Consider the following 25,637-nt stretch of genomic DNA (forward strand, 5'->3'; position numbering starts at 1 on the left):
TCCTCGAGTACAACCGGCTGACAGCTTCCACTTTTAGCTAAAAGTCTTGTATGGTGAGATGGTGCTTGTCTCTGCAAAATCTCCGCCGGCCAATAATAGGACAGCCAATATTCTCCCCCAAAGCGAATAACACATATTAAAGAATGATTAAAAATAGAAATATTACTTCAGTAGGTATCATGAACGTGCCAAAGGCTGATAAAAGCACGGCATCAAGGAAAACTCAGCTGGGGCCACTAGGCTAGAGGCACAACACGTCATGCTACCACTCCATCAAGCCAACCACCTAACTCTAGAGAGACAATGTGACCTACAGCCGAAGAGCCATCACTTTTAGCCCACAGTTGTTCCATATCTCTAATGATCTTGTCAATATAAACCCCAGCAGCACTAAGATGAAGGATAATACTGATTGCTCGATGGATTGCAAGTAGCTTCGCCGATGGTGGATCGATGGTCCGGTTTGGTGAGAGGAGGAGGGTTCTGGTAACCGGCAGCCCTTCTGGACGGAGAAACATTCGTTTCCCTAGAATCTATCCTGTAGGTGTAAGGTGGATGAGTAGAAGGATCCAGCGCCCCAAAATAGAATTTGAAGTCACCGAAAAGCTTGTGAATGTCGAGTGATAAGGTTATAGCATTGGCTGGGCGGTCAATATTCGAGCCCTTGATCAAATGAATCACCCCAGGAGCGAACATATTGAGGATTGCCAGGGTGGATTTTTTGGCTTCGCTCTAGAGCGCAAAACATGTTAGAAATGGTATGAAATGAAATCAGATCCGTAGACACGTACCTGATTGTCCCTGGTTGTTGACATGATTGAATGCGGGATGATATGTGCTACCTGGAGGTACGAAAATTGGCCAGGAACATAGACAAGCCGCTGTCCATCGTCGTCTCGTGCATTGGATCTGTCTCGGTTGACTCTCTCCGCCGCCTCTTCTCTATCGAAGACCCGGCTTACCACACACCGGTGATGGTCACGGATGAGACAATCACGTCGGAGAATCGATAGTCTGGCAGGAGTTCCAACTACATCCTCAAACTTGGCGGATAGAGCTGCTGGTATAGGTTGCGGTGTTTTATTTCCCGCAGCTCTCACTACACATGATTCACATGTAAGCAAGAGCTCATCAAAAATAAGGTAAAACGGAAATGAGAATGGAAAAAAGACTGTACATACACGGCAGAAAGAAATTTCCAAACAGAAATTCCGCAAACGAATCCAAGACTCCCTCGACCTCCCTCTGCTTTGATGGGAGAGAAGATGGTCCGAAGTCAGGAAATCGAGACACTCCACTAGCAAAGGTCGGTGATTCATTATTTTCACGGAACTAGAAGCCAAGATAAATGAAGAACTGTTGCAAGAACTTGTCCTTTGATTCTGAGTACTCATACGTTAAACGAACAAGCGTTACTTTCTTATACGGGTGAGCGCTTTGTCGAGGTTCACAGTGGCTAATAAACTGGGAGAAGATATTTCCGGCCTGTGCCCGTTCCTCTGGAGTCAGAACCTCCTGCGGAGAGAGATCGAGAATGCGCTCGAGTGACGCCTGATGCCTGTGGTGAGCCATCATCATGAGATAAGCAGCTGGTTTGGTTTGGAAGGATAAACTAAACGGAAAAACTGTTGTTCCATCAAAGCCGGCGTACAAGCAAGCCCTAAAAGTTACCAGAGATACCTTACGTACACTCTCATACGCCCCAGAAACCATCTTCGTCCACAATCTCCGCCGCCGGCTGAATTTTGTCAATAACAGCAGCCACCTGGCCCATCAAAAAATGGATGATCAGCATCTTCAACTTCATCCTCGATATCCTTCGAATACGGAATGATGCCCTGCTTCATCAAAGCCAATATTTTCTCAGGCTGCTGTTCCCATCTCTTGATATAGTCATTTGCTTTGACCCTCATGGGCCTACCACTGAACATCAAGAGTCCGAACAGTATCATCAAAAGTAGCGGTGACAACTTCATCCTTATGAGTCTTAGAGCAGCCAGCTTCAATGGAGGCCACGAATCGAGTCCCGACCCAAACGCCCTGTGCCCCTTGCATTAAAGCAGCAGCCAAGGATCGTTCATTGAAAATCCCACCAGCCGCAACAACCATCGCTGGTTTGCCGGTTAAGGGTGAGATGTAATTCTTCGCAACATCACACACAGCAGGTACTAGGATAGAAGTCGCAATCGACCCTGTATGGCCGCCTCCTTCGCCACCCTGTGCGCAAACCATATCCACCCCAGCTTCCAGAGCCTTTTGCGCGTATTTCGGCGCACCAATCATATTCATAATTAGAATGCCAGCATCGTGCAGTTTCTTGATGACATGCACGCCAACAGCGGACACAAACAATTTTGCACCGCTGTTGATCGTGATATCTACTAAAGCATCAAGCTGTCCAGACGTGTAATCGTAATTTGTCTTCCGGGCCCCTCCCCCCAGTTTCAGGAGAGCAAGGTCAACACCGAACGGCAATGAAGGGTCTCTCAGATTGGATTTGAGATCATCAATGATCTCTTGCAGTTGCTTAGGAGTGTACCCTAGGCCGCCGATGACGCCTAGTCCACCAGCGTTGGATACTGCGGCTGCCAGCTCACCAGATGAAGTCCTGGCCATACCTATTATTGTGACCGCCGTATTAGCTTCACAATCACAACAAACACTTGAAAGAGTTTCAATACTGACCCGCCAGGAGTATTGGATGCTGGATGCCCAGCAGCCCCGTGAGCTGTGTCTTGCAAGATCTTTGGAGCCATTGCTGGTTCTTCAGAGTCGACTGTTTGAAATCAAAATGCAAAAGGTGAATCTTTAGAAATTGACACCTTTTAAAAGAAAGGTCGTAAATAGTTCAAACAAAAGATCACGAAAGCTCACGAAAGCTCACATAACTCTCAGGGCAACTCCAGGCGTTTTGAGGGCGCCGGGAGGGTCCATTATCGCATAGCCAACATCAGATAAGCTGCGGAGATGAATCGAAAATCGCTCGAACTTAAATGCCGGTATTCGGTACATTGTTCAACGATTCTATTTCCTGAAGTGTTGTTTCATTGGGAGCTTCAGCCGTCAAACTCTTCCGCCCTCTTTGTTTGTGTGTCGGTTCGGCAGAAGAGATGGGCAGGTAACCGAAAAGCCGGTAATTTATCCTTGTAACACTACATTACCTCGGCAATGCGTAGTTACCGAGAATACATACATCCGACGGCTCAACATTACACAACCACAGAAGCTTCGCTCCCAAGGAATAATGGGGGTAGGCATGAATGAAAAGGTGTATGGGATATTCGAGATCCTTATAGTTTAATTATAAGCATATCTAGCTACAGACCGCAGAAAGAACACCTGTACAAAAGAAACAGCAGAGAGTATGAAGCCGTCCATGGCGGTCTATAGATTTGGTTTGACCCAGTTAGGTTGTCTTTTCTCTCGGAAAGCAGCAAGACCTACAATCCAAGACCATTAGCTTAAGATTCATACCATAATATAACTAGACGATATGACAAAAAAGAACCCAAAAAAGGGATTGGGAATTCAACTCCAGTAACAAAACTACCTCCGGCCGGAAGCGTGCAATGAAACATACCTTCACGTAGATTCTGGCCCTCAAATAGATTCTTCGAATATCTCTCATGGGTGTTGCGGACAGCTTTTGACACATCACCAACCTCCCACGCCTCTCTCAAACCAGCCCTAGTTACAATAATGGCATCCGGGCTCAGCTGTGAAATTTCCTTCGCCAACGCGACCGCCTCGTCTATTAATGACTCATGCGTTTTCGCAATCCGGTTGACAAGATGCCACGCCTTTGCTTCTTCAGCAGATACAGTTCTACCCGTGAGTGCAATCTCCGATGCAACCTGTAGCCCTGCAATGTGTAAAATGCGAGGCAAGCCGCCTGCGGCCGCATATATGCCCCGTTTCGCTTCTGGTAGAGCAAATTTGGCCCTGGGGGAGGCAATAACCAAATCACTAGGTAGAGTAAAACAGATATCTCGAATCAGCCGGGAACTGTAAAAGAATTTCATTTTTTGAAATTCATAGTGCCCTCGAGTAAACTCCCAGGAACAGTCCTTACCAGTTCAGACATATCTCAAATCCGCCACCGAACGCGAATCCGTTCACAGCAGCAATGACGGGCTTTTTGCCCTTTCGCTGGCTAAGGCCGGCAAACCCGGAAGGCGGGTGGCCCCTCAGGGGCGCCGACTGTGTCGAGGGGTTTTTGCTATTTCTTTCGATCTCAAGCAGGTCCTGGCCGGCGCAGAATGCCTTATCGCCGGCGCCAGTCACGATTCCGACTTGTAGGGTGTGTTCATCGTCGAACCATGTCCAGAGCTCGTGTAAATCCCAATGGCCCTGGTAGTGGATCGCGTTCATGTTTCTGGCGCGGTTGATGGTTACCAGCAGCACGCCTGGTGCTGGGTATGAGAGGAGGTATATTGAGGATTGCGGGGGAGGCGTGGTGAAGGAAGACATCTTGGATGATTGGGGCTGTTCAAATTTTAGGTATATTGCTTTGCGTGATGAAGTAGGGAGAGTCGAGTCCTGGATGGTAGTTTTATGTTGTCCTGCAGGGTTTCCATCATCATTATTATTATTATTGTATCTCTGGTCAACTCCAGCTTTCGGGCTGGACTACTTAAGCGTCATCTCAGTGGTTGCCGAGGTATGGTTGGTAGGGACTCCCGAACATCAAGCCAATGAGATAATATTTGATTCCGCCCTTGGCTTCGGCGGGATTACTGTGGGGAGCGGACACTTCCACCGCTGGTGGTAATAATTGTTAGAAGAGATGGATGGATCTAAGGCAGTGAGGTAATCCTATTGGCTTGCCGCGAATTAAGTATTAAGTTTCGGTAGCTACCATGCAACGGATAGTTACGAGCACACGTACAGTACATAATAAAGACCAGCACTCTCTGCCAGCTCCCGTCGTTTAGAAACAGGTTACCATTAGAATGTGTGTACATTACATTACATTATATCGTCGCATAAACCATCGCAACGAGAGCCATAATATGTTTCACAAATGCACGCCACTTCGCCCCATAATATGCCAGTAAATAAACCATTAAGTCCAAAAACAAACCGCCATAAGTACCATACCGTATCACGAACTAGTGTTTCACTTTTGGTATGCTGGCGGTGGTTGGGTATATGACGGATGTGGTTCTGGAATTGGCCTAGGCGCTGGCATAAACTGGATAGGTTGAGCCCCTGGCGGAGGTGGGCCTTGGATGTATATAGTTTGTGGGTGGCCGGCCGATGCTTGCGCCGAGCCCGCGGGTAGAATATAGGCTAGGGGAGGGTGTTGGACGTTTGGATCTTGGGGTTGGCCCGGTTGACCGGGTGGAGGACCCATGACATATACCGTCGTGTTGTTCTGGGCCGATGCAGCCGCCGCGGGCGCTGCTGGAGGGTCCCGATTTTTTCTCGAGGCCACACAAATGCAAAGGGTGAGGAGAATAATTACCCAGAATGCTACAAGGCCGCCCACGATTCCCGCATTTCTATCGCTTAAGGCTGATGCTCGCTTTGAAAGTCGGTGAGGCATTCCTCGAATCCTGAGCTGGTAAGCGCGGTCATCTTCGCGGGGCTGCGAAACGATAGCTTCCGAGTTGGCCACGAGGAGATGGATTCGGAGGTCAGATTCAGGGGGGTTCGACGTGCATATCCCTCGAGTATACCCTGATTCAGGCTGAGACTCCTTTCTGAATGTAGCGAACTGGCAGTATTTTTGGGTTGAATCGGAACTTCAAAACAGAGTTAGTTAAACATTATCACCTTCTCACTCGTGAAACATGAGAATATAGCTAATAGGAGAATGCATCATCGTTACCAGGAAAGAATTGTATCCGATGTCAGATCAGAAGAACGTCGTTCGACGGAGTCATATGGAATGCAAGACTTGTACCAGGAGCATCCATCCGGCTCGCAACAGCCAGCAGCTTCAAGCTTGGGGCTTGACCGACATATGTTCTTTTCACATTGAAACACTGACACTATAGCAGCAGGCGAAGGTGGGTTAGCATTCTCCTGTACCAACTTTTAAAAAAAATACTGGCGATTCAGCATGCACGTGCTTACCGTAGGCGTTTTCGGTTTTGAGGCTGCATGGTCCCGCGTTGCTGAGAGCGATTCTTAACCCCGAGTGCGCTCGATTCAAGACAGACGCAGCTGTAGATGCGGACAGCGCAAGCAATAGCGCAAGTATCGGGATGGATCTCTCAAGTACATCTTTCACTCCAATCCACGAGAGGGATTTCTGCTGTATGGGAAGTGGGGTAATTGTGTATGTGCAAATCGTTGAATTTCCCCTCCTCAAATAACGCGTAAAGAAAGGGAGGAGATTTACGAACAATCCCCCCAGGCACGTTGAGGCCCTTTTTAATTTATCTCCTGTCATTTCTCCCTGGCGTTCCTTGGAGCCGCATCGTGACATTTGGTTGCCCAACTAGTGTGCTTGCCAAGGACCAAGAGGGAAAGATGGGTCCGCTGCCACGGGCGAAGTCATTCCTACAAATATGAGCGCCAATGAACACATCGCTCAAGCACAGGGATGTCCAAGTAAAGCGCCGGCACCGAAGTCACATGCCCGTAGAATGGGGGCGAAGCATTTTTGACGGGCCTAGCTAGCGTGTGGAGCAGCCATAGGATGAGGAGGTATCACTTGAGCGTGGTGGAGTGCGGGTTATGCTGCATTGCACCTTGATTTACTTATATAAATTCACCGATGGATGTGGAGCCTCCCAGTAATATAGAGACCGCGTACGGAGTAGAGTCTAGAGATATCATAGAATATTCCACTCCACTGCATTGAAGTAACTAATTTTCTCGCTTGTTTCGTGCTTGATTTAGGTTGTAGCGCCAGTTCCGGATCACACAGGGGGGGTGGAAGCAGGTCTCCGATTATATTTGCCAAGCCTCCACAACAGTTCCGCCCCGCCCAGCTCCATGACGTCGCTCACTTCACAAGAGTTAGTTTAGTTAAGGAGTGCAAGGAGTTAGTTGGCTCTAACCATAACTAACTTATTAGGAAATAATTATATAATCCCAAAGTCGTCCACAGAAGCAAAAAAGGCGGTAGGAAATATTGGTTATGGTGCGCAGACCTTGATCCATTTTTCTAACTTGTTCAACCCTCCCCTAACAGCAGCATCAAACTGCTGTGCTCTGAAGCATCAAGCAAAGGGTCGCATAACTGCCCAATACCCCAGCGAACGGGATGCCTCGGTCAATTTTGTATTCTACATATGTTGATATAACCATCATTTACACCGAGAGAAACACTCACTAGTGTTTTGTTTTGCATCTCTTTGCAATCTTTATCACTCTGTGTGAAAGTGAATTGATTTTTGAATAATACAATGATCAACCAAAATATTCGCACAACAGGGAAGTTGGAGTGAGCTAGGAAAAAATCATGCCAAACTAAAGTGAACTGAACAGAAGCGATCTGGGGAAACAAATAGAACACAGCTGCTTGGCTCTCATCACCACAAATCGAATAGCACAGGAGCAGTTCGTCTGATCACTTCTTATCCTCTCCTTGCCCTTGAAAGAATCGAGGATGCTTTCAGCAACTCCTTCGCCAGTGGGGTTTTCTTTGGGATCGACGACGACCTTAGCGAGTATTTTATGAGAGTTTTTGTTGGCAGCTTCCCTGACGCTTCTGTTCTCCGCATTCTTATTTTCTTGAAGGATGATTTCGAATTTTCCATTGACCTCAGATCGTGAACCTACCTTTTAGCTTCGCCTGGATAATAGAAACTAACATTCTGTCTTCAAAACTATGGCTCGTTGTACTTTGTACAGGACAGTTTCGACGGATGCGAATCCGCAGAAATTACAACCGATATCACCGAGTCTATGAGAGAGTATGGTCGACGAAAATTCGTGTTCGGGCCTCTTGCACTCAGGGAGTTTTGGGAGAAGGAGAGATCGCAAATGTCGATAGATCGTGAGCCATGTAAGATGGATTGCGGGTATCTACCTGTCAATCATAGCGTTTGATAAACCAACAACAGCTAACTTCATCATTCCGTCTATCAAGGGAAGTCTATCAAAGCTTACCTAGAATCTATCGCCCGACGTGAAATATCGTGGACCGGCAAATATGCGTCTTCATCCGCCAAAGCTCCTGGATACCTAAAACTTTCGGAGGCCCAAAGATCCCCAGAGGAGCATATTCAACTCCTGAACAAATATCTTGATGCGATCTCTGCCGTTATCCCCAGTAACCCCTATGTGATCCGCCCAACGATATATCACCCGGACCTTCATAGTGGCAATATTTTTATCCACAATGGCAGGATATCTAGTAGAAATTGACTGGCAGTCTATATGGGCGGCGCCATTAATTCTACAGGCGAGAGCTTCTAGACTAATCGATTACAACGGAGGGATTATATTGCATCTTCCCGAAAATTTCAAACAACTGGACCAGGATGAGAAAACCCATGTTCGGGATCAAAGTATCACGGTCAATACAGATGCTCATTTATGAAGAAAAAAGAGCAAAGGCAAATCCTCTACTAAGCAAGGCTTTTTTACCCAACCGTTCGGCAAGTCATTATCCGAATTGGTGTCCTTTGCGGGGAATTCGTGGGATGACGACATTATTCCCCTCAGGGAATATCTGATCAGGCTTGAGAGGTAATATATATAGTTTATTTTCATGCTTTGAGCCCGGCTTCGGTTGCGCGTTTGCGTTCCAGTTGTTCAAAACACCTGCTAATATGTAGTATTTCTCTAGGGATTGGTCTAAATTGGGGACTTCGGACCCATGTCCATATAATTTTACGGAAAGATGACATTCGAAAACACCGACAGGACGACGCAGCAGGGTTTAAATGAGACGCAAGACTTTTGGGATATGCTAGAAGGAACAGTTGACAGGACTAGCTGGACTACGAATGAGGAGGATTTCGAAGGTGCGGTTGACTACTTTTTGAAGTTAAGGGAGACTAGTTTGAAGACATTAGATGGCACCGAACGGGAGGAGTTCGAATTGAGGACTCATTGGGTTCTTGGTCACAAACGTTAGATAGACGTACGTCTTTTTACGGATGAAGGTAGAATATTATAGCCATATTTGAATCTTGAATTACAGGATCTTTGTTTAATAATATGATCTGTAGTTAATCCTTCATTATTCCTGCAATTTTCTTTTCCCTCTTTTGGCTCGGAATTTCATTTTAGAAAATAGGTTACTCTTTACACCATCCGCCAGGCCAGCAAAGAAACGAGGATAACTACATCTAAGCGATGTTGACAAGAATGTCCAGATAAACTTACCCGCTAGTTCCAACTTTTTGTTTCATATCTAAACGCGGGGGTACCCGTCATCGCAAATTTGTATATTTCTCCAGGGCTTTTTTTTTTTTTTTTTTTTTTTTTTTTTAAAGTAAAAAAGCCACCATCTGGGATGTGCTGTATTTAACTGACCAAGCCTGCTAGTGACATTTTAGGGATAGGAATGGCTAAACTTTCCCCTAAGGGTTCCGCGCATTTGTCCAAGGTCTTTTATAATATATAATATAAACCCCAGACTCAAGCGTTGATGAAGTGTGGAGATCAGATTGTTCTTAAACGTCAGGCTTCTTGAACAACACTTTCATGAGCATTGTTCCTATTTAGTTTTATCTATCTTGGCAGATTTATCTTTACTTTGCACTTCAGATAGAAGTAACTAATAAGTAACTAACTTTAGTGGCGGTAAAAAGCGATGAAAGATAAGTTGACTAACTAATAAATAAAAGATAACTAAGTTAAGCATCGGTGTGGCTGACGCTAAGAGTCCCGCCGCCCCTGATCTAGGCCTTGGCTGCTTCAACTATTTAATTTAATAATGAATGAATGAATATCTTATCTTCTTCTTCCCTGTTTCTGGTTGAGAAAGTTATTTCTTCTTCCAAAATTCAAAAAGGGTTAACTTAGTTAATTCAACTTCAGTATTTGAAGACAACAATTCTACATTCTCCCCTACAATCAAATAATGGATCTATGGCACTTCCCCATATTTCCCCGGTCTCCCAGTTTGCGGCCTCTTGTGCCTCTCGACAGACAGAAGCTTCTGTCCAGAAAACTTATAATGTGGACACATAACTAGAATAGGATTTCCTCAATCCCGGTTTGCGCGCAAGTTCCACTTCGTTGCCCGTGGCTACACAATCCCAGACGAAGCGGGAAACCAACCGTTTGAAGAGGGTGGGGGAAAAAAAAGAAAAACAAAAGAAAAAAAACTCTGAAACCTGATCGGCATTTAGTGCGTCGTCTCCCTAGTCGTGCCTCTTATGGACCGTGGTTGGACAGCATTTATTTCCCTCCTCTCTAGGGACTCGCTCAGGCTCAACGCGCGGGTTGGACCTTGGGGATACTTTGGCTATTATGAGTTTAGTCTGCCAATTCCAACTGCGCATCCTTGAATATTATTGCCCCTAGGCGAATTGCGTGGGGGGAGGAATGTAGCAGAATAGGTGTCAGTATGTATCTGAGATATCTCTCTCCTCAGTCTGGTCTGCCAGATAGGGATCCCCTCCTGGGGTTGAGAGCAGAATCAGCAGATAGATGTTTTTCTTTTCTTTTCTTTTCTTTTCTTTTCTTTTCTTTTCTTTTTGTTTTTCTTACTCTCTTCTCTTCTTCTCTATACTATGCGTACTTCTCTAACAAAGATTTCAAGCTTGATATTTGTTGATTTCCAAAAAATATCAAGCTGAACCCTGCACCGCACCGCCGACTTTATATATATCATTCCTTTCTCTGGATTCTATCTTTCGAAAAAATGATCCCGTCTCTTCCAGAATTCTCTCTACTGACCGAATAAGTCTTTCTACGGTGTCTTTTCTGGTGCTTGTCGACCTCGAACAGCTCCCTTTTTACCTCCTTCTCTCCTTCACTTCTTTCACTGCTTCTTCCTTGGTTAATATTCATGTAAATTTATTTTTTTAAGCATCGATTTATTTTTAAAAGCATTTGTGCTCCGATTTGTTTCCAAATTTTTCTACATTTTCCCTTTAATATCCTCATTTCGTTTCTTTCTCCAACCATGACTATATCCATTGCATTCAGACCTAGCTCTCCGCGGCTGTTGCGCAAACCCCCCACTATCTCCGGCATCATGCTCCTTGTCTATCTTACCTTTTTCTGTCTCCTTTGCAGCATGGCAAAATATTGTCTATCCTCCTTCTTAGCCTCCGCCGGCTACGAATCCGGCCGCGCAGATCGTGAAATCATCGTCGCCGCCATGTCCGAAGACGATACCTCCTGGTTATACGAGTATCTCCCGGACTGGGGGAAGAAAATCTACATTGTCGATAACCCCAATGCAAAACTAACCGTACCGAAGAATAAGGGAAGGGAGTCTATGGTATACCTGAGGTAGAAACTCATTCCTTTAAAAAAAAAAGCCCCGTATCATGAAAAAGTACTAATGAGCCTTTCAGCTACATAATCGACAACTACGACCGCCTCCCAAAACACATGGTCTTCATCCACCCCCAGCGCTACCAATGGCACAACGACGACCCCCTCTACGACAACGTGCCCATCATCAAAAACCTCCAGCTCCCCTTCTTATCGCAGCAGGGCTACGTAAACCTCCGCTGCGTCTGGTTTCTCGGCTGCCCTGTCGAGATCCGCCCCTTCACCGACACCCAGCGCGCAGACATTCACGCCGGCGCGGCTTTCAAATCCGGCTTTGAAGAGCTGTTCCCCGGCACCCCCGTGCCCAAGGAAGTTGGCGTATCCTGCTGCGCCCAGTTCGCCGTCACGCTTGACCAGGTACATAAGCGGCCCAGGTGGGAATATGAGCATTTCCGCGAGTGGCTACTCAACACCCCGCTACCGGATGAGCTGAGCGGGCGCATCTTTGAGTATTTGTGGCATAGTACGTTTTGGCTACACTCACAACTTACGAGAAAAAAAAAGAGTTTCTAAAACTTAACCCAAAAAGATAATAATGAAGCTAACACATATGTTCAGTTATCTTCGGCCGCGACTCCGTCCACTGCCCCACCGCCGAAGATTGCTACTGCAAGCAATACGGCTTATGCAACCTCTCATGCAAAAGTAAGGGCTTCTGCGACGGCCGCTACACCATCCCCCCTTATTCAACCCTGCCAGACGGCTGGCCCGATTTTGGCTGGGATGGGAACCCGCGGCGTCCTGGTGACCCGATACCGGCGCGGAAATTCCCGAAACAGATGCAGCAGCAGCAACAACCGGTGGTTGGATGATTCAGGATGATGGAATGTAGAAATGTAATTGGATCATGGCTTTGTTTTTAATAGAGGAGAACACACGTGGTTCTTGTGGATGTGGGCGGAACGAATAGACAAAAATGGGAGCGTTAAGTTAGAGGAATACTAGAAAGGGAGTGGACATATATTCCGGTAAGCTAGACCATCTTGGCATAATGTATGGAAAAGAGAAACTAGACGGAGTGGCTAATATTTAGTTATCCTTCTCAGCCACGTGCTTTACTTGAAAATCCGGCGGGGGTTTCCATGCTTAGCTCACCTTCCAACCTCCACCTCCACCTCCACCGCCATGCGGTATCCGGGATTTTTTTTTCAAAACATTGAGCCTCTTCCCTCCTCCCAGTCAAAACAAAGGGGTTAAAATCAATTGTTTGCTACCTATAGATTATACACATACGCATCCATGGACACAGAGAGTTGGATACTATTCAAATCACAGCTACACATGTAATAGATTTTTGGATTGGGTAGTTCTACATTTTACACGGGTTAGATATTTTTCTTTGAATAATACAATAGGTACCGGAATAAAGAAAAAGAACTACGTATAACTATTTATTTTACTATCTTTGTATATACTGTATGTTTATTAATGAGTTACGCGGAGTTGACCGTACTAGCAAAGGAACTAAGGACGGGCATTTTTGTCGCGGCTATTTGTATCTGACGCCGTTATTCCCTCGGCTGTAACTTAACTTAAATATACAGTTTTATAAATTACCGTTCTTACATCATCAACCATCAACTTCCATCATCTCCCTCAACCACCACCAACAACATTCTCCAGATCATTCTACCAGCCAGTACAGTACAAAGAGGGCATATATCCCATCTTCATATCAGAGCTTAGCTGGCTAGCTCTGTTTTTTTCTTTCCTTCCCGTTCGTGGCGTTTCCGGGTCACGGTTGAGGTATGTCTAACTATGTATCCATAGCTGCATGTCACAAACATGCATAATCAAATGAGATCGCAGCCAGGAATCTACGTACAACTGACGAACATGGTGGTGGCAGGGTGTATATATTAATATCAAACAGTGATATTCGAAATATCAGCTCCAGCACATATACAGGGCTCCGATTGCTCTTCTTTTTACACGCTCACGGTAAACAATCGGCGACAGCACGGCTACGCGGAGGAACGGGCAGAAACCAATAACAGTGGCATCCGACCCCATTAAAAGGGCACGGATATACGCATACGTGTATACTTGTGCAGGCGCCTTTGAGTCGTATTATTGCGGGATGTTTAACTCGAATAACTAAATCCAATTGACAACTATTACCCGCCGACTCGACTGGTCGCTTCGATAGAGCGGGAGAGCCGAACCATCTCCTTGCAGCACCCTACATCCAAAAACCAACCCAATTCCCGCCTCCAACAAAATCCTATAACAATGCTCCTAATCGGCCTAACCGGCTCTATAGCCACTGGCAAATCGACCGTCTCCTCCCTCCTTTCCTCCCCACCCTACAACCTCCCCATAATCGATGCCGACATCCTCGCCCGCAAAGTCGTCGAGCCAGGCACCCCAGGCTACCGCGCCATAGTCGAGTACTTCGGCCCGACAACCCCCGACCTCCTCCTCCCCGACGACCCAGATGACCCAAACGACAAAAACAAGCCAAAAGCAAAGCACAAGGAGCTTGGCCGCCCCTTGAACCGCCCCGTCCTTGGCCGGCGCGTCTTCGGCGACACAGAGGAACGCAAACGCGACCGCGCCGTGCTAAACCGCATCGTCCACCCGGCCGTCCGCTGGGAGATCTACCGCTCGCTGCTCTACTACTACCTCCGCGGCCACTGGGCCGTGGTGCTGGACGTGCCTCTGCTCTTCGAGAGCGGGCTGGACGCGCTATGCGGGACCGTAATCATGGTTGGCGTGTCCGATGCCGCGGTACAGATTGCGCGGCTGCGGGCGCGCGATGCACATTTGAGTGCGGAGGATGCGGAGAATCGGGTGAAGAGCCAAGGGGATGTGAAGGGGAAGGCGGCGCGGGCGGAGGCGCGGGGTACGGAGAGTGTGAGGGGGTTGGTTGTGTGGAATGATGGGGACAGGGCGGCGTTGGAAAGGGAAGTGAAGAAGGTAATGGAGCGGGTTGCGGGGGCCAGTCCGCGGTGGTGGGCGTGGGTTTTGTTGCTTGTGCCGCCATTGGGGGTTACGGTTGCGGCGTGGAATTTGATGGTGAATTATCGGGGGAAGAGGGGGTGGGAGGCGGATGACGCGGAAAGGGTGGGAAGGGCGAAGTTGTAACTTTCCCAACCCTCCCCTTTTACTACCTTTTCAATTGTTGAGATAAGAGTACTATTATACATATTGCATATTACATCTCATTGCTTGTATATATTTTTAGGGGGGTTTTAAAGCAACTATTTTGTTAATATTGGATACAGTCTAAATTTTGTTATGCTTCCATATAGATGATCATTTCGCAACCTGTGATAGACATGGAACGCAATACAGATGCCTAGCTAATAAAATAAAACTCATGCCTCCCCATGCATAAACCATACAACGCCATACCCTAAATGCCGAGATGTACATGTACAAAAGAAAAATGCCATGAAAAAGCACTAATAATCAAAACGAGACTCCCTAAGAAGCTGGCAATTCGGCCCATCACTAATGTGAACTCAGACCTTCGTGACAGCCCTGTTTCACCTCCTCCCCTTCCTCCCGCCCCCACCCCCACCCCACTGATTCTGATGTCGTTTGTGCTGCCGCTGTTGCTCCCCCTTATCGACGCCTCCAGATATACTAGTTAACCGACTGAGATCGACAGCATCATCGCCGGATTTTCTCTTCTTGCTGTTTTGCGCATTCCATCGCTTTTCAGCCCGTTTCTTCTCAGATTTTTGTTTAGCGGCCTTCAGGAGTGCATCGAGACCGTCATCGTCGTCGTCGTCGTCATCATCACTACTTCCGCTTCCACTGTGGCCGTCATCGTTCTCTTCATCTTCGTCGTCTCCGTCTCCGTCTCCGTCTACATCCCCATCTCCATTCGCGTTGTGCGAGCTAGATGTCGCCGTCGCCTGCTTGTTTGCAAAAAAAAAAAAAAAAAAAATCCGATTAGAAACTATAAATTTTGCAGAAAGAAAATAAGAAGAAAGAGAACATACCAGCCCCTTCCCCCCTTTCCTCTTGAACCCGCCAAAACTCTGTCGGCCGCCCATAACCTCCTCATCCCCCACATCGCCAAACCCATACACACTACCGCCATCCATCGCCGTTTGTGGATGGGGTTCGGGAAACGTCCCCGGCGGATACTCAATGACCCATTCCTCCTCGCCGGCCTCGGCGGCCTGTCTCGCGATAGCGGCGGCCCGTTTCTCCTCCTCAGCTCTAATCGCGGCGGATATGGCTTCTAGATCTGCGTTGCCCGTAGCGGGCGTGGAAGGTGTAGATTTGGAATGTGAGGAATTCTTTTGGCGCTTGGGTGATGGTGTGGGCGTCTTTAGGGTATCGTAAGATTGTTGTTGTTGGAGCTGTGAAGTGGAGGGTGTTGAGGGGGTATGTGTGTTTGTATTTGTGGATGTAGAGGAGGCTGCGGCTGCGGCGGCGCGTTGCATGAACTGGATGGGGTTAGTTTTGAGGTATTTTTTGGAGGAGATATGTATGGAAATTATACCTTCATGGTCAGCAGCCGCGAGGACATTGTCTTTGGGGATTTTGGGGTCGGCATGGTTGTGGATGAACAGTATTTGCACTACCCGTCAATGTTGATGGCGGTTGGATGCGAAGGGAAAAGAACTATTGCTGTGGAGAAGGATAATTCCTGTTGCTCTGTAAGATTAGGCGACCATGCTCTCTCCAATTATTAATGTATAGGAATGCATGCGCAGTTGTAAAAGGAAATATACACCAGCAGATGAAGCCGTCGTTGTGTCTTCGAAAAGCCCTGATGTCAACTTTTTCGGTTGGATGAGGTTGTCCGGGCAAGGAACGCAGCCGATTGGCTCTAACCACATCAAACCGGCCAACTTCAACTCTTATATACCACCAATCAATCAATCAATATGTTTTAAATACTAACCACCACGCATACCAACACATCCTCACCCACCCGCAACAACGGGCTAAACAACATCATCCACAATGCTCGCCTCCACAAGGTCCCGTCTCTGCCTGGCCGCCGCCGCCGCCGCCCGCCCATCCCCTTCCCGCCTCCTCCCCCGCGCCTACACAACCACGGCACCACGCCTGTCCGAACCCTCAGAGAACGCCATCCCGGCCAACGACCCCAACCCGCGCAAGAAGGTCAGCCCCGTCTCCGCGAGCAATGCCGTGCCGACAGATGCCATGGGCTCCCGGGACCTGCCCCTCCAAGAATCGGTTGAGGAAGCACAGCGCCAGCTAGCTAAGCAGGCGCCCAACCGGACCGCTATCTGGGCGAAGAGCCAGCAGCCGCGGGAAAAGGCCATGACTGGGCCACGGTTCGAGCAGACTATTATGGAGTATCAGGTAAGAATTTTTTTTTTTTTTTCCTTTTGGTCTACATCTCCTTTTGCATCCTTGTGGACGGGCTACCTGCTCGATGTATTTTTCAGTTGTGTGCGTCGAGGAGGCGGTGGGATGGTGAAATCCCGACCAGCAAGAGAGACGCGGCCAATCGATTGCTATTGTGATTATCCGGCAAGGAAGACCCTCATGCTAACATCCCCACCAAAAAGCCCCGACCGTACGCAGCTATCGAATTGATCCACAAGCAGCCCGTGCGATGGACAAAGGAGAAGGTCGTCTCCTGCGACGGTGGCGGAGGACCCCTCGGCCATCCCCGAGTCTTCATCAACACAGATAAACCCCAGATTTGCGTGTGCGAATACTGCGGTCTTCCATTTGTACGTACAGGACCCAGGACCAAGGCAGACTTGACTTGTTCCGCTGCAGGATTTGCTCTATCTAACTTTCGGTTTGAAAACACAGGCAAACGAGAACAGCCGGAAAACGCTGGAGGCGCAGGAACACACGTCGTATCCGTTGGAGCCGCTTGGACACCCAGCGGAAGTCAATGAGTCGCAACGAATCACGCCAGAAGGTTTCGAGCAGCGATAGAATAGGAGCGGAACTACCATAACACCAGCAAATAAAAAACACAATATAATAGATCCCATTTTCTTCTTGTTTCATTCCGTCTTTCGACTCCTTTCATTGCAGCTCAAATAACAAACAAAGCGCAACACCATTTTCCAATGCTAATTTTCGCCAATTCTTGTGGCGTACACTGTTCCTTTACTGTTTCCTAGCCCGTTCTGCGTGTACATATAGTTTGTGGGCCTGTTGGGCCGAGAGTAGCGAATGGCATAAATGGAATCCAAACCCGCTCTATCAAAAGTTGTGGTACCCATCTGGTAAATCGTTTAGGCGATGGAGCCATCTCCCTTCTCTCCGTGTGACGTATTTCAGCCACTTCATACTGGGAGTAGCAGGTCGACTTAGGCATATTAAATGTGCAAAGCGATTGAATCTATGACTCCTTGCATACAACTCACTGATTCTCTCCCATTGAGCACAACAGCTCGTTGTAGACGCAGGTGTATATCTATCTACACAGTGTACCTCCGGTTCCAAAGGGTCCAACAACTCCAGATTAAATACCCAGATAAAATAATAATGAAAGTCCAGTCAGTGCAGAAGCACAAAAACACACATAGCTAGTGGGAAAGAATATTAAAAACTACATCTTCTCCCCCTGGATAGTCGCCACGACCTTGCGTGAGTGCTTACTGGCGCGGAATTCCAGATACCAGATGCCCTGCCAGGTGCCAGTAGCTAGTGTCCCGTTGGTAATGGGGATTGTGACAGATGCACCGATGAGGGCAGATTTAATATGTGCCTGGAGGGGGATCAGTTAGCAAATCAATTTTTTCATACATACCACGTACGTTTGCATGGCATGTCATATCCATCCCCAACCAATGTCTCCATCCCATCAAAATACATCTGGAGAAACGAAAATTGAAAAAAGAAAAAAAAAAAAAAAAAGAAAGAAAGAAAGAAAGAAAGAAAGAAAGACAAACCGGCATATCATCCAAACCCTCCGCACTATGCCTATACAGCTCCCCCTTCCGATCCTCCGGCGCAATGCGATCCAGCGCATCGCTCATGTCCGCCCGCACATCTTCGTCCCAGTTCTCGTTCAGGCTGAGGGCGCAGCTGGTGTGCTGGATGAAGAGGTTGAGCAGGCCTGTCTTGTACGTGCGTAGCTCGGGGAGTTCGGAGACGATGTGGTCTGTTATCAGGTAGGAGCCGCGGGAGCGTGGGGGGAGGGCGATAGTTCGTTGGAGCCAGGTCATTGTGGATGGTATGGGGGAGGAAGAGGTGGTTGTGGTTGCTGGTGGGGTTGGGAATGGGGAGAGGAGGTGGAGGGGCGGGACGTAGAAGATGGGCTTCAGGAGGGAGATGAAGAGGCTTGGGAAGAAGGCGAGGATGAACAGTGAGAGGAAGAGGAGGTGGGAAGGGAATTGGAATGAAGTTGGAGAGGTGTTTCTAGAGGTTGGAGGCGGCATGGATTTTGTTTGCTGATCCAGCTTGATGGCGGGGTGGACGGGCGATCAGTACGTACCGTCATATTTAGCTGAATAACTGGCGGAATATTTATACTCAATAAAACAATATATCCTCCCCACGGCCATATACCAAATATCGGGAAACATTATATACATTATGGAGATGAGTAACTTAGATATTGTATATATATATATACATATTACTCATGAATTAGATCACTGGAATCATTCATTCCCGCCCACTTTGGCTTGCCATCCCTAACATCAACCACCCGTTGAGAGTAAAAAATATGGCAGCTATAAGACATCGTCGAGATGTTAGTGAAATAAAACCCTCTTCCAATAGCAATTTGCTACAAAACACAAAACACATACCTGGGCTCAAAAATCTTCCTCACATTTCTCCCTCCCTGCCCCTCTTCCTCCAATCCACTCTTGGATTCAATCAGACTTGGAAACAGTAATATGACATTCCTCCCCTCATCCATGATCGGGGAGTGGCAGTAGGAGCACGAAACTTTACATGGCAGATGATGCGCATGTTGTTTCTCTGCGCTGTTGTAGAAATTCAGTCCCTGGGTGCCGTGCGTGAAGGTCATATCCGATTTATGGAAGATGGCCGCCCACTGGAATGGGGCACCTAAGGATGGCTCGTTAGTTAAAGAGATCTAGAAATCAAGAGATTTTTTTCATAACTTGCATATGCTGTGTTTGATATAAATACAGCCTTGACTTGTGTCTATGGGGATCAAGCATCTGTCAAGATATTTAAATAGGGGCTAAATAGGGGGGTAACTACTGAATAGCAGGTATTTAGTATTTTGGAGGAGAAACACAGGACTAACCATGCAGAACTTGACATCCGGTACAATGGCAGTATTTGACATCGAGTGGCCTTTCTCTATTTATCTGATATGTCACTCTCCCACAATGGCATTTCCCGGTCCAATATACAGTGCCAAATTCCTCGGTTCGATGGGCTTTGTAGGGAGGTCTTTGCGACCATTCTTCAAGGCCTGAGGGGGTTTCTGAAACCATTGACAAACTGTATCAATGTGTGAATGGCAATATTACAATATTTTTCTTTTGCTAGTGCTTGAAGAGTTCATGGGTGTATTCATTGTTGTGATATTTATATAGTATAATAAATATTTATTCCACTTTGTCATAAATAAACATTCACCCATCGACTCCTTGACTCCTCCCAACCACCCAAGTCCGGCCCCCTTTCTACCATCTCTCCTATACCTCTCATCTAGCAGGCGAGAGCTAAACAGTGGTTGCTCTCACTCTCTACTAACCTATCTCTCTTTTACGGATTGCTTCTCATTTGGCATCCAGAAAAATACCAAAGATGTCAGATGATGGATATGGCTACGATTGTGGCGGAGGAGATTACTCGTACGACGAGCCCTACGATGATGGTGAATCCTACGATGCTGAAGACTACACCGGGGATAACGCTGGGAGTAATTTCAATGAGGACGATTCCCTTTCCTACGACTAACTTATTTATCGCATTGATGGGGCGTCGGAGGGTGATGGACACCAAGACGCGGAAGGGTATCCTCAGGAGGAGCTTGACGTCGACTCTGACGAAGCAACCTATTCCTCAGACAGTTCCTGTGATGGAAGATTGCACGAAGAAGCAGAGTCTAGTTACAGGCGTGCTTCGGGTCCCAGTTGTGGCTCGTTCGCTCGACGCGGGGGCGTTCAGGGACACGGAGACACTTCTATCATTGTAACCCCTTTAATATTGCTAATATGGCAGTCCAGCCTTCCGAATTGACAAGCAGCGGTGTTATCTGAGCTTAATACTTTTATAACTTAAACGGCATATCTATATGGTAATATTTTATTTTCCATCCTAACACTATAGGAGGTTGATGGAAGAAGGGTAGGCTATAGTAGGATATACATCGCGGAGCAAGATGACGTAGTATTGGAACCGATAATGCTCCTTTGAGCGATGGCTTTCACTTTACGCACCTGATGGCAGACAGTGGGCGTGATAAGTTCTCAATGAAGTATATTATAGCCTGTCGTAGTTATGGGTTATAGGAGGGATTGTCAAATTGATTCATTCCAACTTCGCAGTAATAGCAGACTTTTTGGCATAAGCATGACAAGAATCACCGATTCCACGGGTAATGATGATAAAGAAGAAGGGAATCTTCTAGCATTGATTGTAAGGTGGACTTCTATTCATGCATTAGGTTGCTGATGTCGTAGCGACCCTGAAAAGTGCAATAGTATTGGGATATACGCAGTGGTTAGTTAATTCATCAACGCCATAAACTGCCTTAAGAGATAGAGAGAGCAAATCAAAAGAATACAAAAGTGAATAAAAGAAACAAGAAAAGAAAGAGACAGCAGGAAAATAAAATTACATCACTGCTCCTCAACCCCTTCCATCCCCGTGTCCGCCGCCTCGGCCCCGACACCATTCTTACTATCTCCTCCTCCCGTCCCGCCATCCTCCCCCGTCAACAATACCTTGGTCTTGGGCATTCTACCGCTGCTGTCGGGCCCCGGCTGCTCCCCCGGTGTGACCGCAACCACATTATCATTCTCATCCACAAACTCGAAGTTATATCGTGATAGCAGGTGCGGGATGGCCGAGAGTTGCGGGCCGTACCGTGCCGTGTTATCGTACAGCTCGAAGAGGGGCACGGCGAGCAGTTTCATGTTCTTGGGGACAGAGAGGACTTCTGTGGTTTATTATTAGTATCTGCATATATACGCATATGTATATATATAGTGATACAGTGATATATCAAGAACATACTCTTCTTCGGCAACTGGATGAAATACAGCTTCTTGCACTCCTTGGGCCGCGTCACATGGCCAGGGAGGAAAGGGTACATGAAGGTCTCGAAATTCGGCCGCCACCACTGCGCGAGCGTGTCGCCGATTTCCCAGTCGTCGTTCACCCCTTCGCCGCTAAACTGTGAACCGACGGGGGCTAGGCGCTCGTTCAGCCGTGTTTTGAACCCTTCGACCTCGTCGTCATCGTGGTGCAGGTAGTCGCCCGGTCTACGTAACATGTCAACATATTAATTGGTTATTTCCCTCCCGCTACACACGTATGTATATATATATATATGGATATATACGCACAACTTGAAAAACGCATTCGCAATCTGCAACATCAGGACATGGGGATGGTTATGCTCATGGCACACCAGCACGCCCTCGCACGTGCGCCTCATGCCATACTGCTCGTAGTGTTCTTCCAACCGTTTCAGACGCGCCAGTACCGACGGGTCTTCTTCCGGCTGGTTCTCTTTGGTTCCGAATGTGTAGTTTGAGAGAGGGTATAGGCGGATTGTGGCTGGTTGTTTGGCGGAGAAACCGTGTGGGAGGATGGGGCTGCGGATGAGTTTGATGGGTGAGTAATTTGAAGGAGGAAGTTTCAGGAGAAACGGGAGGAGAAGGAGGACGATGAGGAGGCTAGGAGATAGGAGTAATGCGCGTATCAAGATTGGATACATACGGGTTGGAGCTCTGTAGCGCAGTCGTGGTTACTGTCGACATTCTGTCAGACTCTCTGGTTTCTAGAATTTCGATCCCGCTGTTCTTCTTTTCTTTCTTCTCGGTTGCGGAATGAATAATTATGTATGCAGCGGATTTAATGCGATGTTTATCAGGCTTTTGGAAAAGGAATTGAGTATATTAGAGACAGTGCGTGGTTCGCGGAGAACGGTTGTTGCATACAGATAGCTTTCGATTTTGGCGTTGTGGAATATCTATTTTCCGGAGCGAGATTCAAAGTTTCTCATTATTCAATCTTAATTACGGAGTATCTATACAAGGTATCTCAGTGGACAACCAGCCTACTGTCCGGTTCTTGTCAATGCCATCTTCATTGCAGAAAAGTTTGCTTTCCCAAGAAAACTTGAACCCTTCCGCAACGAAGGTTCGAGGATAGCCACACAATTTCAGGCCCCTCCAACCATGACATACATAGTATTGCTAGATGGCCCTCCGAAAGCCATCGAGTTCTTCCTCTCTGAGCGGCAAAGGAACGAGTCAAATGCACCACGCCCCTTCATTTTAGGAGGGTTCGCTAAATTCTATCGGATTTCCCCTTGCCTGTAGTTGCCACTCATTCACTAGGAGAAGTTCCTTTGCGTCCTGCTTTCACGGACAAGAACGTCTGTCTGTATTCTGTATATTCCCGCGCCACTTCCATCGCCAATTCCGCGGTTGTTGAAGTCCCAATGCACTCCGATTAAAGCGCTTCTCTATTACAATGGAGAAGTGTAAATGCCCTCTTAAGCTCCTGTCGGCTTTCTATTAGATCTCCATCGGCTTTTTATACCATCTCAGCCCTTTGGAGCCAGTCAGAATCTGCGACTACAGACTTTTCGAGATCGTCCAGCTTTTCATTAGCCAAGAGTTCTAGAAATAAGATCGCGGCGCTTTGGCAAAGGGGAATGTTTCGGCCAACGGCAAGCCAGGACTCCACCACCTGGTAACTTCTTGCCTGAAACCTCCAAAGCTCCTATTTTCTAGTTAAACCATGGCTTTTGTATGAGGCCTCAAGCGCTGGATTTTCACTCACCAAGGCATCATTTGTCGACCTTGTTTGGAGAGCAACCTCCTATGTTTCCTTTTCCGAAATTTTCTCTAGATCCTGCAAATATGTTCGAATGTGTTGGCTCTTCTCCTTCCTTTGGTTTCGAGAAGTGATCGACGCTCTTCTACTTCGCCAGCTTTAACTGGGAATGCAGATCTCAACTCATCTCTTGCGGATACCGTTAGGTCCTCGCGGACGTCTCGCTGTGCTTTTGTAAGATGAAGATGCTTGTTGTATGAAAATTGCTCATGGAAGTCGCCCCTGATAGGCAGGTCGATCAAACTCTCGGCAAGCCTTAATGCTCGGTCCTGAATCCTGAGTTGGGTAGTTCTTCTTGGACTACTTGTTCGTTGTGGTTTTCGGTCCAGGGCCGGAAAAAACACCATTGAGGTGACGTTCCCAGAACACAAACCGGGTTAATTTTGTCCCTTCTTCCTAACGCTGGCTAGAGCCTGACATCTTTGTGTGCTCTTACGATATCACCCATTCGCTGTCTCGCGGCACGTATTAGGGGCTTGTATTGGTCCAAGACTTGGTACTCTTCTGTATTCAAGAAACGACCACGCTAGCCTAGCATTGGTTATCCACACACTAAGCATAGCTATATATTTGAGATGCGTCCGCTAACATAGGCTCCCAGGAGCACATTCAGCTTCCTATTTAGAAATTGACCAACCTGTATATCTCTTTTGTTTAAAATCTTATCCCAAGCGCGGTGAATATCCTCAGGGGCGCAGATGGTTACCGTCTGTAATGTCCAATGGGGTGATAGCTCAGTTGGGAGAGCGTACGACTGAAGTTTCAAACTTTGGTTTTCTTAAATCGTAAGGCCGCCGGTTCAATCCCGGCTCGCCCCAGAATCTACTTTTTGCTTAATTCTTTCATTTATTATATTCTTCGTTTTGTATTTATTTTTCTTTTTTTAGAGGAGGAGATTTTAGATTAGTAGAGCTCTACTCCGCACAATAAAGTCCTTTACAAGGATGCTTCTGGCATCAGTGCAGGAAAGTGTTATATACCACCCCAGTACTGCTCAGTGTATGCGCAAACGCTAGAAGAGAAGGCATGTCGACTCAACTGGAAATGGGACATTTCTAAGGTTCATAGCGATATAAAACCGGCTTTGATCATTTAATATTGTTGGCGATGGCAGGGCATATGTTCATGAATGTAGTAGGTAGATGTGTTGTTGAGCAGCTTCAGGGTAACGAACGTCCAAGGGGACGGGGAAACGGTCAAGACTAAATTGTGTAAGCCGCTGCAGATCATAAGCTTAATAAATACTAAACTTTGCGGAGATTCAAAGTTAGCGACGAAGGATGGCTCTCCGATCTATGTCTTGTATGTGTTGAGGCGATACGCAGGGTTGAATTCAGATGAATGCGATCCAGCAGAGGAGATACGCGTTGAAGGGATTAGGAATCCTCATATTCGGTATCGCTGTGTGAGTACAACCCATGTTCTGCAAATTAGTAGATATTGTTGTCGTCCTTCTCAGAAGTACTCCGTCCATATATTGATATATTTATATGTGGGATGATGTGTAAGTGCGTGGATAATAATTCGCTATTGCTCCAAATGCTCAGACAAGGTTTTGTGCCGTGACTCCTGCATTGGGTCTCTTGGACAAGCAAGCTCTCTTTGCACACCACATATCGCAGGGGTGATAGCTCAGTTGGGAGAGCGTACGACTGAAGTTTCAACTTTGGTTTTCTTAAATCGTAAGGCCGCCGGTTCAATCCCGGCTCGCCCCATGGCTTTCATTTTTTATCTATTTATTTTTATTTATTTTTATTTATTTAGTATTTTCCCCCCGTCTTCGAACTTCGCACCAAATCATTGTTACATAGTTTTCTGTATTATTATGATTCCTGTAGGAACATATTCTCTAGACTCACTACGGGTATCGACGATCGGAACAAACGTATATGTACAGTACATTACATACATCGAGATATGTGAATATCTTCGTCATAGCCCTCGCCTCCCCTCCACAGAATCATTCAAATAGGTCTGCAAGCACTTGCGACCGAGCATTGGTATCCCCTATCATACATAATAATGTAGAATAACCAGAGGGATCATTGTGGCCTTAGCACTTGAAGGACGATTATGACTGTTTATTGTATGAGTATTTCAGGTGCGGGTTATCATGTTTATAAATTATGGCACAAGTAACCAAAAGTCTGGCCTTCCCACCATCCAATGGGGTGATAGCTCAGTTGGGAGAGCGTACGACTGAAGTGAACTCCAGTCTCTTATCGTAAGGCCGCCGGTTCAATCCCGGCTCGCCCCAG

At 47.0% G+C, this 25,637-nt stretch overlaps 14 protein-coding genes and 3 non-coding genes across 18 annotated transcripts; 8 read left to right on the forward strand and 9 right to left on the reverse strand.

The window, feature by feature from the left end:
* Positions 1-390: 390 nt before the first annotated feature.
* BDBG_01553 (uncharacterized protein) lies at positions 391-1,572 on the reverse strand (the record flags this gene model as incomplete). The annotated part of the gene is made up of 4 exons (XM_031720385.1): positions 391-732; positions 792-1,099; positions 1,182-1,297; positions 1,397-1,572. The coding sequence occupies 4 exons, from the start codon at positions 1,570-1,572 to the stop codon at positions 391-393; spliced, it is 942 nt and encodes a 313-aa protein (XP_031576553.1).
* Positions 1,573-1,643: 71 nt separating this feature from the next.
* On the reverse strand, positions 1,644-2,954 carry BDBG_01554 (oxidoreductase). The gene is made up of 2 exons (XM_031720386.1): positions 2,686-2,954; positions 1,644-2,618 (listed from the first exon to the last, which is right to left on the reverse strand). Exon 2 carries the CDS (start codon positions 2,614-2,616, stop codon positions 1,918-1,920), a length of 699 nt encoding a protein of 232 aa, XP_031576554.1. The 5' UTR covers positions 2,617-2,618; positions 2,686-2,954; the 3' UTR covers positions 1,644-1,917.
* A 308-nt stretch (positions 2,955-3,262) lies between these two features.
* Positions 3,263-4,774, reverse strand: BDBG_01555 (enoyl-CoA hydratase). The gene is made up of 3 exons (XM_002628601.2): positions 4,073-4,774; positions 3,581-3,966; positions 3,263-3,440 (listed from the first exon to the last, which is right to left on the reverse strand). Exons 1-3 carry the CDS (start codon positions 4,468-4,470, stop codon positions 3,385-3,387), a joined length of 840 nt encoding a protein of 279 aa, XP_002628647.1. The 5' UTR covers positions 4,471-4,774; the 3' UTR covers positions 3,263-3,384.
* A 5-nt stretch (positions 4,775-4,779) lies between these two features.
* On the reverse strand, positions 4,780-6,917 carry BDBG_01556 (uncharacterized protein). The gene is made up of 3 exons (XM_031720387.1): positions 6,082-6,917; positions 5,834-5,996; positions 4,780-5,747 (listed from the first exon to the last, which is right to left on the reverse strand). The coding sequence occupies exons 1-3, from the start codon at positions 6,434-6,436 to the stop codon at positions 5,120-5,122; spliced, it is 1,146 nt and encodes a 381-aa protein (XP_031576555.1). The 5' UTR covers positions 6,437-6,917; the 3' UTR covers positions 4,780-5,119.
* A 946-nt stretch (positions 6,918-7,863) lies between these two features.
* BDBG_01557 (phosphotransferase enzyme family protein) lies at positions 7,864-9,040 on the forward strand (the record flags this gene model as incomplete). The annotated part of the gene is made up of 5 exons (XM_031720388.1): positions 7,864-7,963; positions 8,048-8,278; positions 8,307-8,476; positions 8,564-8,649; positions 8,827-9,040. 5 exons carry the CDS (start codon positions 7,864-7,866, stop codon positions 9,038-9,040), a joined length of 801 nt encoding a protein of 266 aa, XP_031576556.1.
* Positions 9,041-11,155: 2,115 nt separating this feature from the next.
* On the forward strand, positions 11,156-12,230 carry BDBG_01558 (uncharacterized protein; the record flags this gene model as incomplete). Its single annotated transcript, XM_031720389.1, has 3 exons — positions 11,156-11,373; positions 11,439-11,881; positions 11,977-12,230. 3 exons carry the CDS (start codon positions 11,156-11,158, stop codon positions 12,228-12,230), a joined length of 915 nt encoding a protein of 304 aa, XP_031576557.1.
* Positions 12,231-12,977: 747 nt separating this feature from the next.
* On the forward strand, positions 12,978-14,788 carry BDBG_01559 (dephospho-CoA kinase). The gene is made up of 2 exons (XM_002628605.2): positions 12,978-13,164; positions 13,268-14,788. Exon 2 carries the CDS (start codon positions 13,651-13,653, stop codon positions 14,503-14,505), a length of 855 nt encoding a protein of 284 aa, XP_002628651.1. The 5' UTR covers positions 12,978-13,164; positions 13,268-13,650; the 3' UTR covers positions 14,506-14,788.
* BDBG_01560 lies at positions 13,599-16,712 on the reverse strand. 2 transcript variants are annotated; one of them, XM_031720390.1, is made up of 3 exons: positions 15,881-16,712; positions 15,372-15,824; positions 13,599-15,287 (listed from the first exon to the last, which is right to left on the reverse strand). In XM_031720390.1, the coding sequence occupies exons 1-3, from the start codon at positions 15,932-15,934 to the stop codon at positions 14,910-14,912; spliced, it is 885 nt and encodes a 294-aa protein (XP_031576558.1). In that variant the 5' UTR covers positions 15,935-16,712; the 3' UTR covers positions 13,599-14,909. The 2 variants fall into 2 exon arrangements, with proteins under 2 accessions (XP_031576558.1, XP_002628652.1); XM_002628606.2 differs by having other exon boundaries at positions 14,562-15,284.
* BDBG_01561 (NADH dehydrogenase (ubiquinone) Fe-S protein 6) lies at positions 15,599-18,243 on the forward strand. Its single transcript, XM_002628607.2, has 3 exons — positions 15,599-16,713; positions 16,923-17,090; positions 17,176-18,243. The coding sequence occupies exons 1-3, from the start codon at positions 16,348-16,350 to the stop codon at positions 17,302-17,304; spliced, it is 663 nt and encodes a 220-aa protein (XP_002628653.1). The 5' UTR covers positions 15,599-16,347; the 3' UTR covers positions 17,305-18,243.
* Positions 17,927-18,758, reverse strand: BDBG_01562 (RalA-binding protein 1; the record flags this gene model as incomplete). The annotated part of the gene is made up of 2 exons (XM_002628608.2): positions 17,927-18,085; positions 18,270-18,758. The coding sequence occupies 2 exons, from the start codon at positions 18,756-18,758 to the stop codon at positions 17,927-17,929; spliced, it is 648 nt and encodes a 215-aa protein (XP_002628654.2).
* Positions 18,759-18,958: 200 nt separating this feature from the next.
* Positions 18,959-19,876, reverse strand: BDBG_01563 (uncharacterized protein; the record flags this gene model as incomplete). The annotated part of the gene is made up of 3 exons (XM_031720391.1): positions 19,604-19,876; positions 19,134-19,398; positions 18,959-19,055 (listed from the first exon to the last, which is right to left on the reverse strand). The coding sequence occupies exons 1-3, from the start codon at positions 19,794-19,796 to the stop codon at positions 18,959-18,961; spliced, it is 555 nt and encodes a 184-aa protein (XP_031576559.1). The 5' UTR covers positions 19,797-19,876.
* A 54-nt stretch (positions 19,877-19,930) lies between these two features.
* Positions 19,931-20,327, forward strand: BDBG_01564 (uncharacterized protein). Its single transcript, XM_031720392.1, has one exon. It carries the CDS (start codon positions 20,113-20,115, stop codon positions 20,263-20,265), a length of 153 nt encoding a protein of 50 aa, XP_031576560.1. The 5' UTR covers positions 19,931-20,112; the 3' UTR covers positions 20,266-20,327.
* A 172-nt stretch (positions 20,328-20,499) lies between these two features.
* On the reverse strand, positions 20,500-22,481 carry BDBG_01565 (autocrine motility factor receptor). The gene is made up of 4 exons (XM_002628611.2): positions 22,255-22,481; positions 21,879-22,130; positions 21,547-21,794; positions 20,500-21,469 (listed from the first exon to the last, which is right to left on the reverse strand). Exons 1-4 carry the CDS (start codon positions 22,293-22,295, stop codon positions 21,150-21,152), a joined length of 861 nt encoding a protein of 286 aa, XP_002628657.1. The 5' UTR covers positions 22,296-22,481; the 3' UTR covers positions 20,500-21,149.
* A 3-nt stretch (positions 22,482-22,484) lies between these two features.
* On the reverse strand, positions 22,485-24,874 carry BDBG_01566 (uncharacterized protein). The gene is made up of 2 exons (XM_031720393.1): positions 23,326-24,874; positions 22,485-23,265 (listed from the first exon to the last, which is right to left on the reverse strand). The coding sequence occupies exon 1, from the start codon at positions 23,724-23,726 to the stop codon at positions 23,391-23,393; it is 336 nt and encodes a 111-aa protein (XP_031576561.1). The 5' UTR covers positions 23,727-24,874; the 3' UTR covers positions 22,485-23,265; positions 23,326-23,390.
* On the forward strand, positions 24,103-24,197 carry BDBG_16420. Its single transcript has one exon. It is a non-coding gene; the product is annotated as a tRNA-Phe (tRNA).
* A 126-nt stretch (positions 24,875-25,000) lies between the features above and the next one.
* BDBG_16421 lies at positions 25,001-25,094 on the forward strand. The gene has a single exon. It is a non-coding gene; the product is annotated as a tRNA-Phe (tRNA).
* Positions 25,095-25,547: 453 nt separating this feature from the next.
* Positions 25,548-25,636, forward strand: BDBG_16422. The gene has a single exon. It is a non-coding gene; the product is annotated as a tRNA-Phe (tRNA).
* The last annotated feature ends 1 nt before the right edge of the window (position 25,637 follows it).

Source organism: Blastomyces gilchristii (genome assembly GCF_000003855.2).
Source record: "Blastomyces gilchristii SLH14081 genomic scaffold supercont1.2, whole genome shotgun sequence".
NCBI classification, from domain to species: Eukaryota; Fungi; Ascomycota; class Eurotiomycetes; order Onygenales; family Ajellomycetaceae; genus Blastomyces; species Blastomyces gilchristii.

Bases quoted from the DNA above. Each gene is read 5' to 3' on its own strand.
- BDBG_01554 (XM_031720386.1), bottom strand. From the start codon at position 2,616: ATGGCCAGGACTTCATCTGGTGAGCTGGCAGCCGCAGTATCCAACGCT.
- BDBG_01555 (XM_002628601.2), bottom strand. From the start codon at position 4,470: ATGTCTTCCTTCACCACGCCTCCCCCGCAATCCTCAATATACCTCCTC. The intron at 3,967-4,072 runs GTAAGGACTGTT...TACTCTACCTAG, and splicing joins TTTGAGATATGTCTGAACTG to TGATTTGGTTATTGCCTCCC. The intron at 3,441-3,580 runs GTATGTTTCATT...CTTGGATTGTAG, and splicing joins GGGCCAGAATCTACGTGAAG to GTCTTGCTGCTTTCCGAGAG.
- BDBG_01556 (XM_031720387.1), bottom strand. From the start codon at position 6,436: ATGTCACGATGCGGCTCCAAGGAACGCCAGGGAGAAATGACAGGAGAT. The intron at 5,997-6,081 runs GTAAGCACGTGC...CTGCTGCTATAG, and splicing joins CAAAACCGAAAACGCCTACG to TGTCAGTGTTTCAATGTGAA. The intron at 5,748-5,833 runs GTAACGATGATG...TCTGTTTTGAAG, and splicing joins TCGGATACAATTCTTTCCTG to TTCCGATTCAACCCAAAAAT.
- BDBG_01559 (XM_002628605.2), top strand. From the start codon at position 13,651: ATGCTCCTAATCGGCCTAACCGGCTCTATAGCCACTGGCAAATCGACC.
- BDBG_01560 (XM_031720390.1), bottom strand. From the start codon at position 15,934: ATGCCGACCCCAAAATCCCCAAAGACAATGTCCTCGCGGCTGCTGACC. The intron at 15,825-15,880 runs GTATAATTTCCA...AACCCCATCCAG, and splicing joins CGCGGCTGCTGACCATGAAG to TTCATGCAACGCGCCGCCGC. The intron at 15,288-15,371 runs GTATGTTCTCTT...TTTGCAAACAAG, and splicing joins GGAAAGGGGGGAAGGGGCTG to CAGGCGACGGCGACATCTAG.
- BDBG_01561 (XM_002628607.2), top strand. From the start codon at position 16,348: ATGCTCGCCTCCACAAGGTCCCGTCTCTGCCTGGCCGCCGCCGCCGCC. The intron at 16,714-16,922 runs GTAAGAATTTTT...CCCACCAAAAAG, and splicing joins AGACTATTATGGAGTATCAG to CCCCGACCGTACGCAGCTAT. The intron at 17,091-17,175 runs GTACGTACAGGA...TTGAAAACACAG, and splicing joins AATACTGCGGTCTTCCATTT to GCAAACGAGAACAGCCGGAA.
- BDBG_01564 (XM_031720392.1), top strand. From the start codon at position 20,113: ATGTCAGATGATGGATATGGCTACGATTGTGGCGGAGGAGATTACTCG.
- BDBG_01565 (XM_002628611.2), bottom strand. From the start codon at position 22,295: ATGTCGACAGTAACCACGACTGCGCTACAGAGCTCCAACCC. The intron at 22,131-22,254 runs GTATGTATCCAA...ACTCATCCGCAG, and splicing joins GCGCTACAGAGCTCCAACCC to CCCCATCCTCCCACACGGTT. The intron at 21,795-21,878 runs GTGCGTATATAT...CATGTTACGTAG, and splicing joins GCGAATGCGTTTTTCAAGTT to ACCGGGCGACTACCTGCACC.
- BDBG_01566 (XM_031720393.1), bottom strand. From the start codon at position 23,726: ATGGTGTTTTTTCCGGCCCTGGACCGAAAACCACAACGAACAAGTAGT.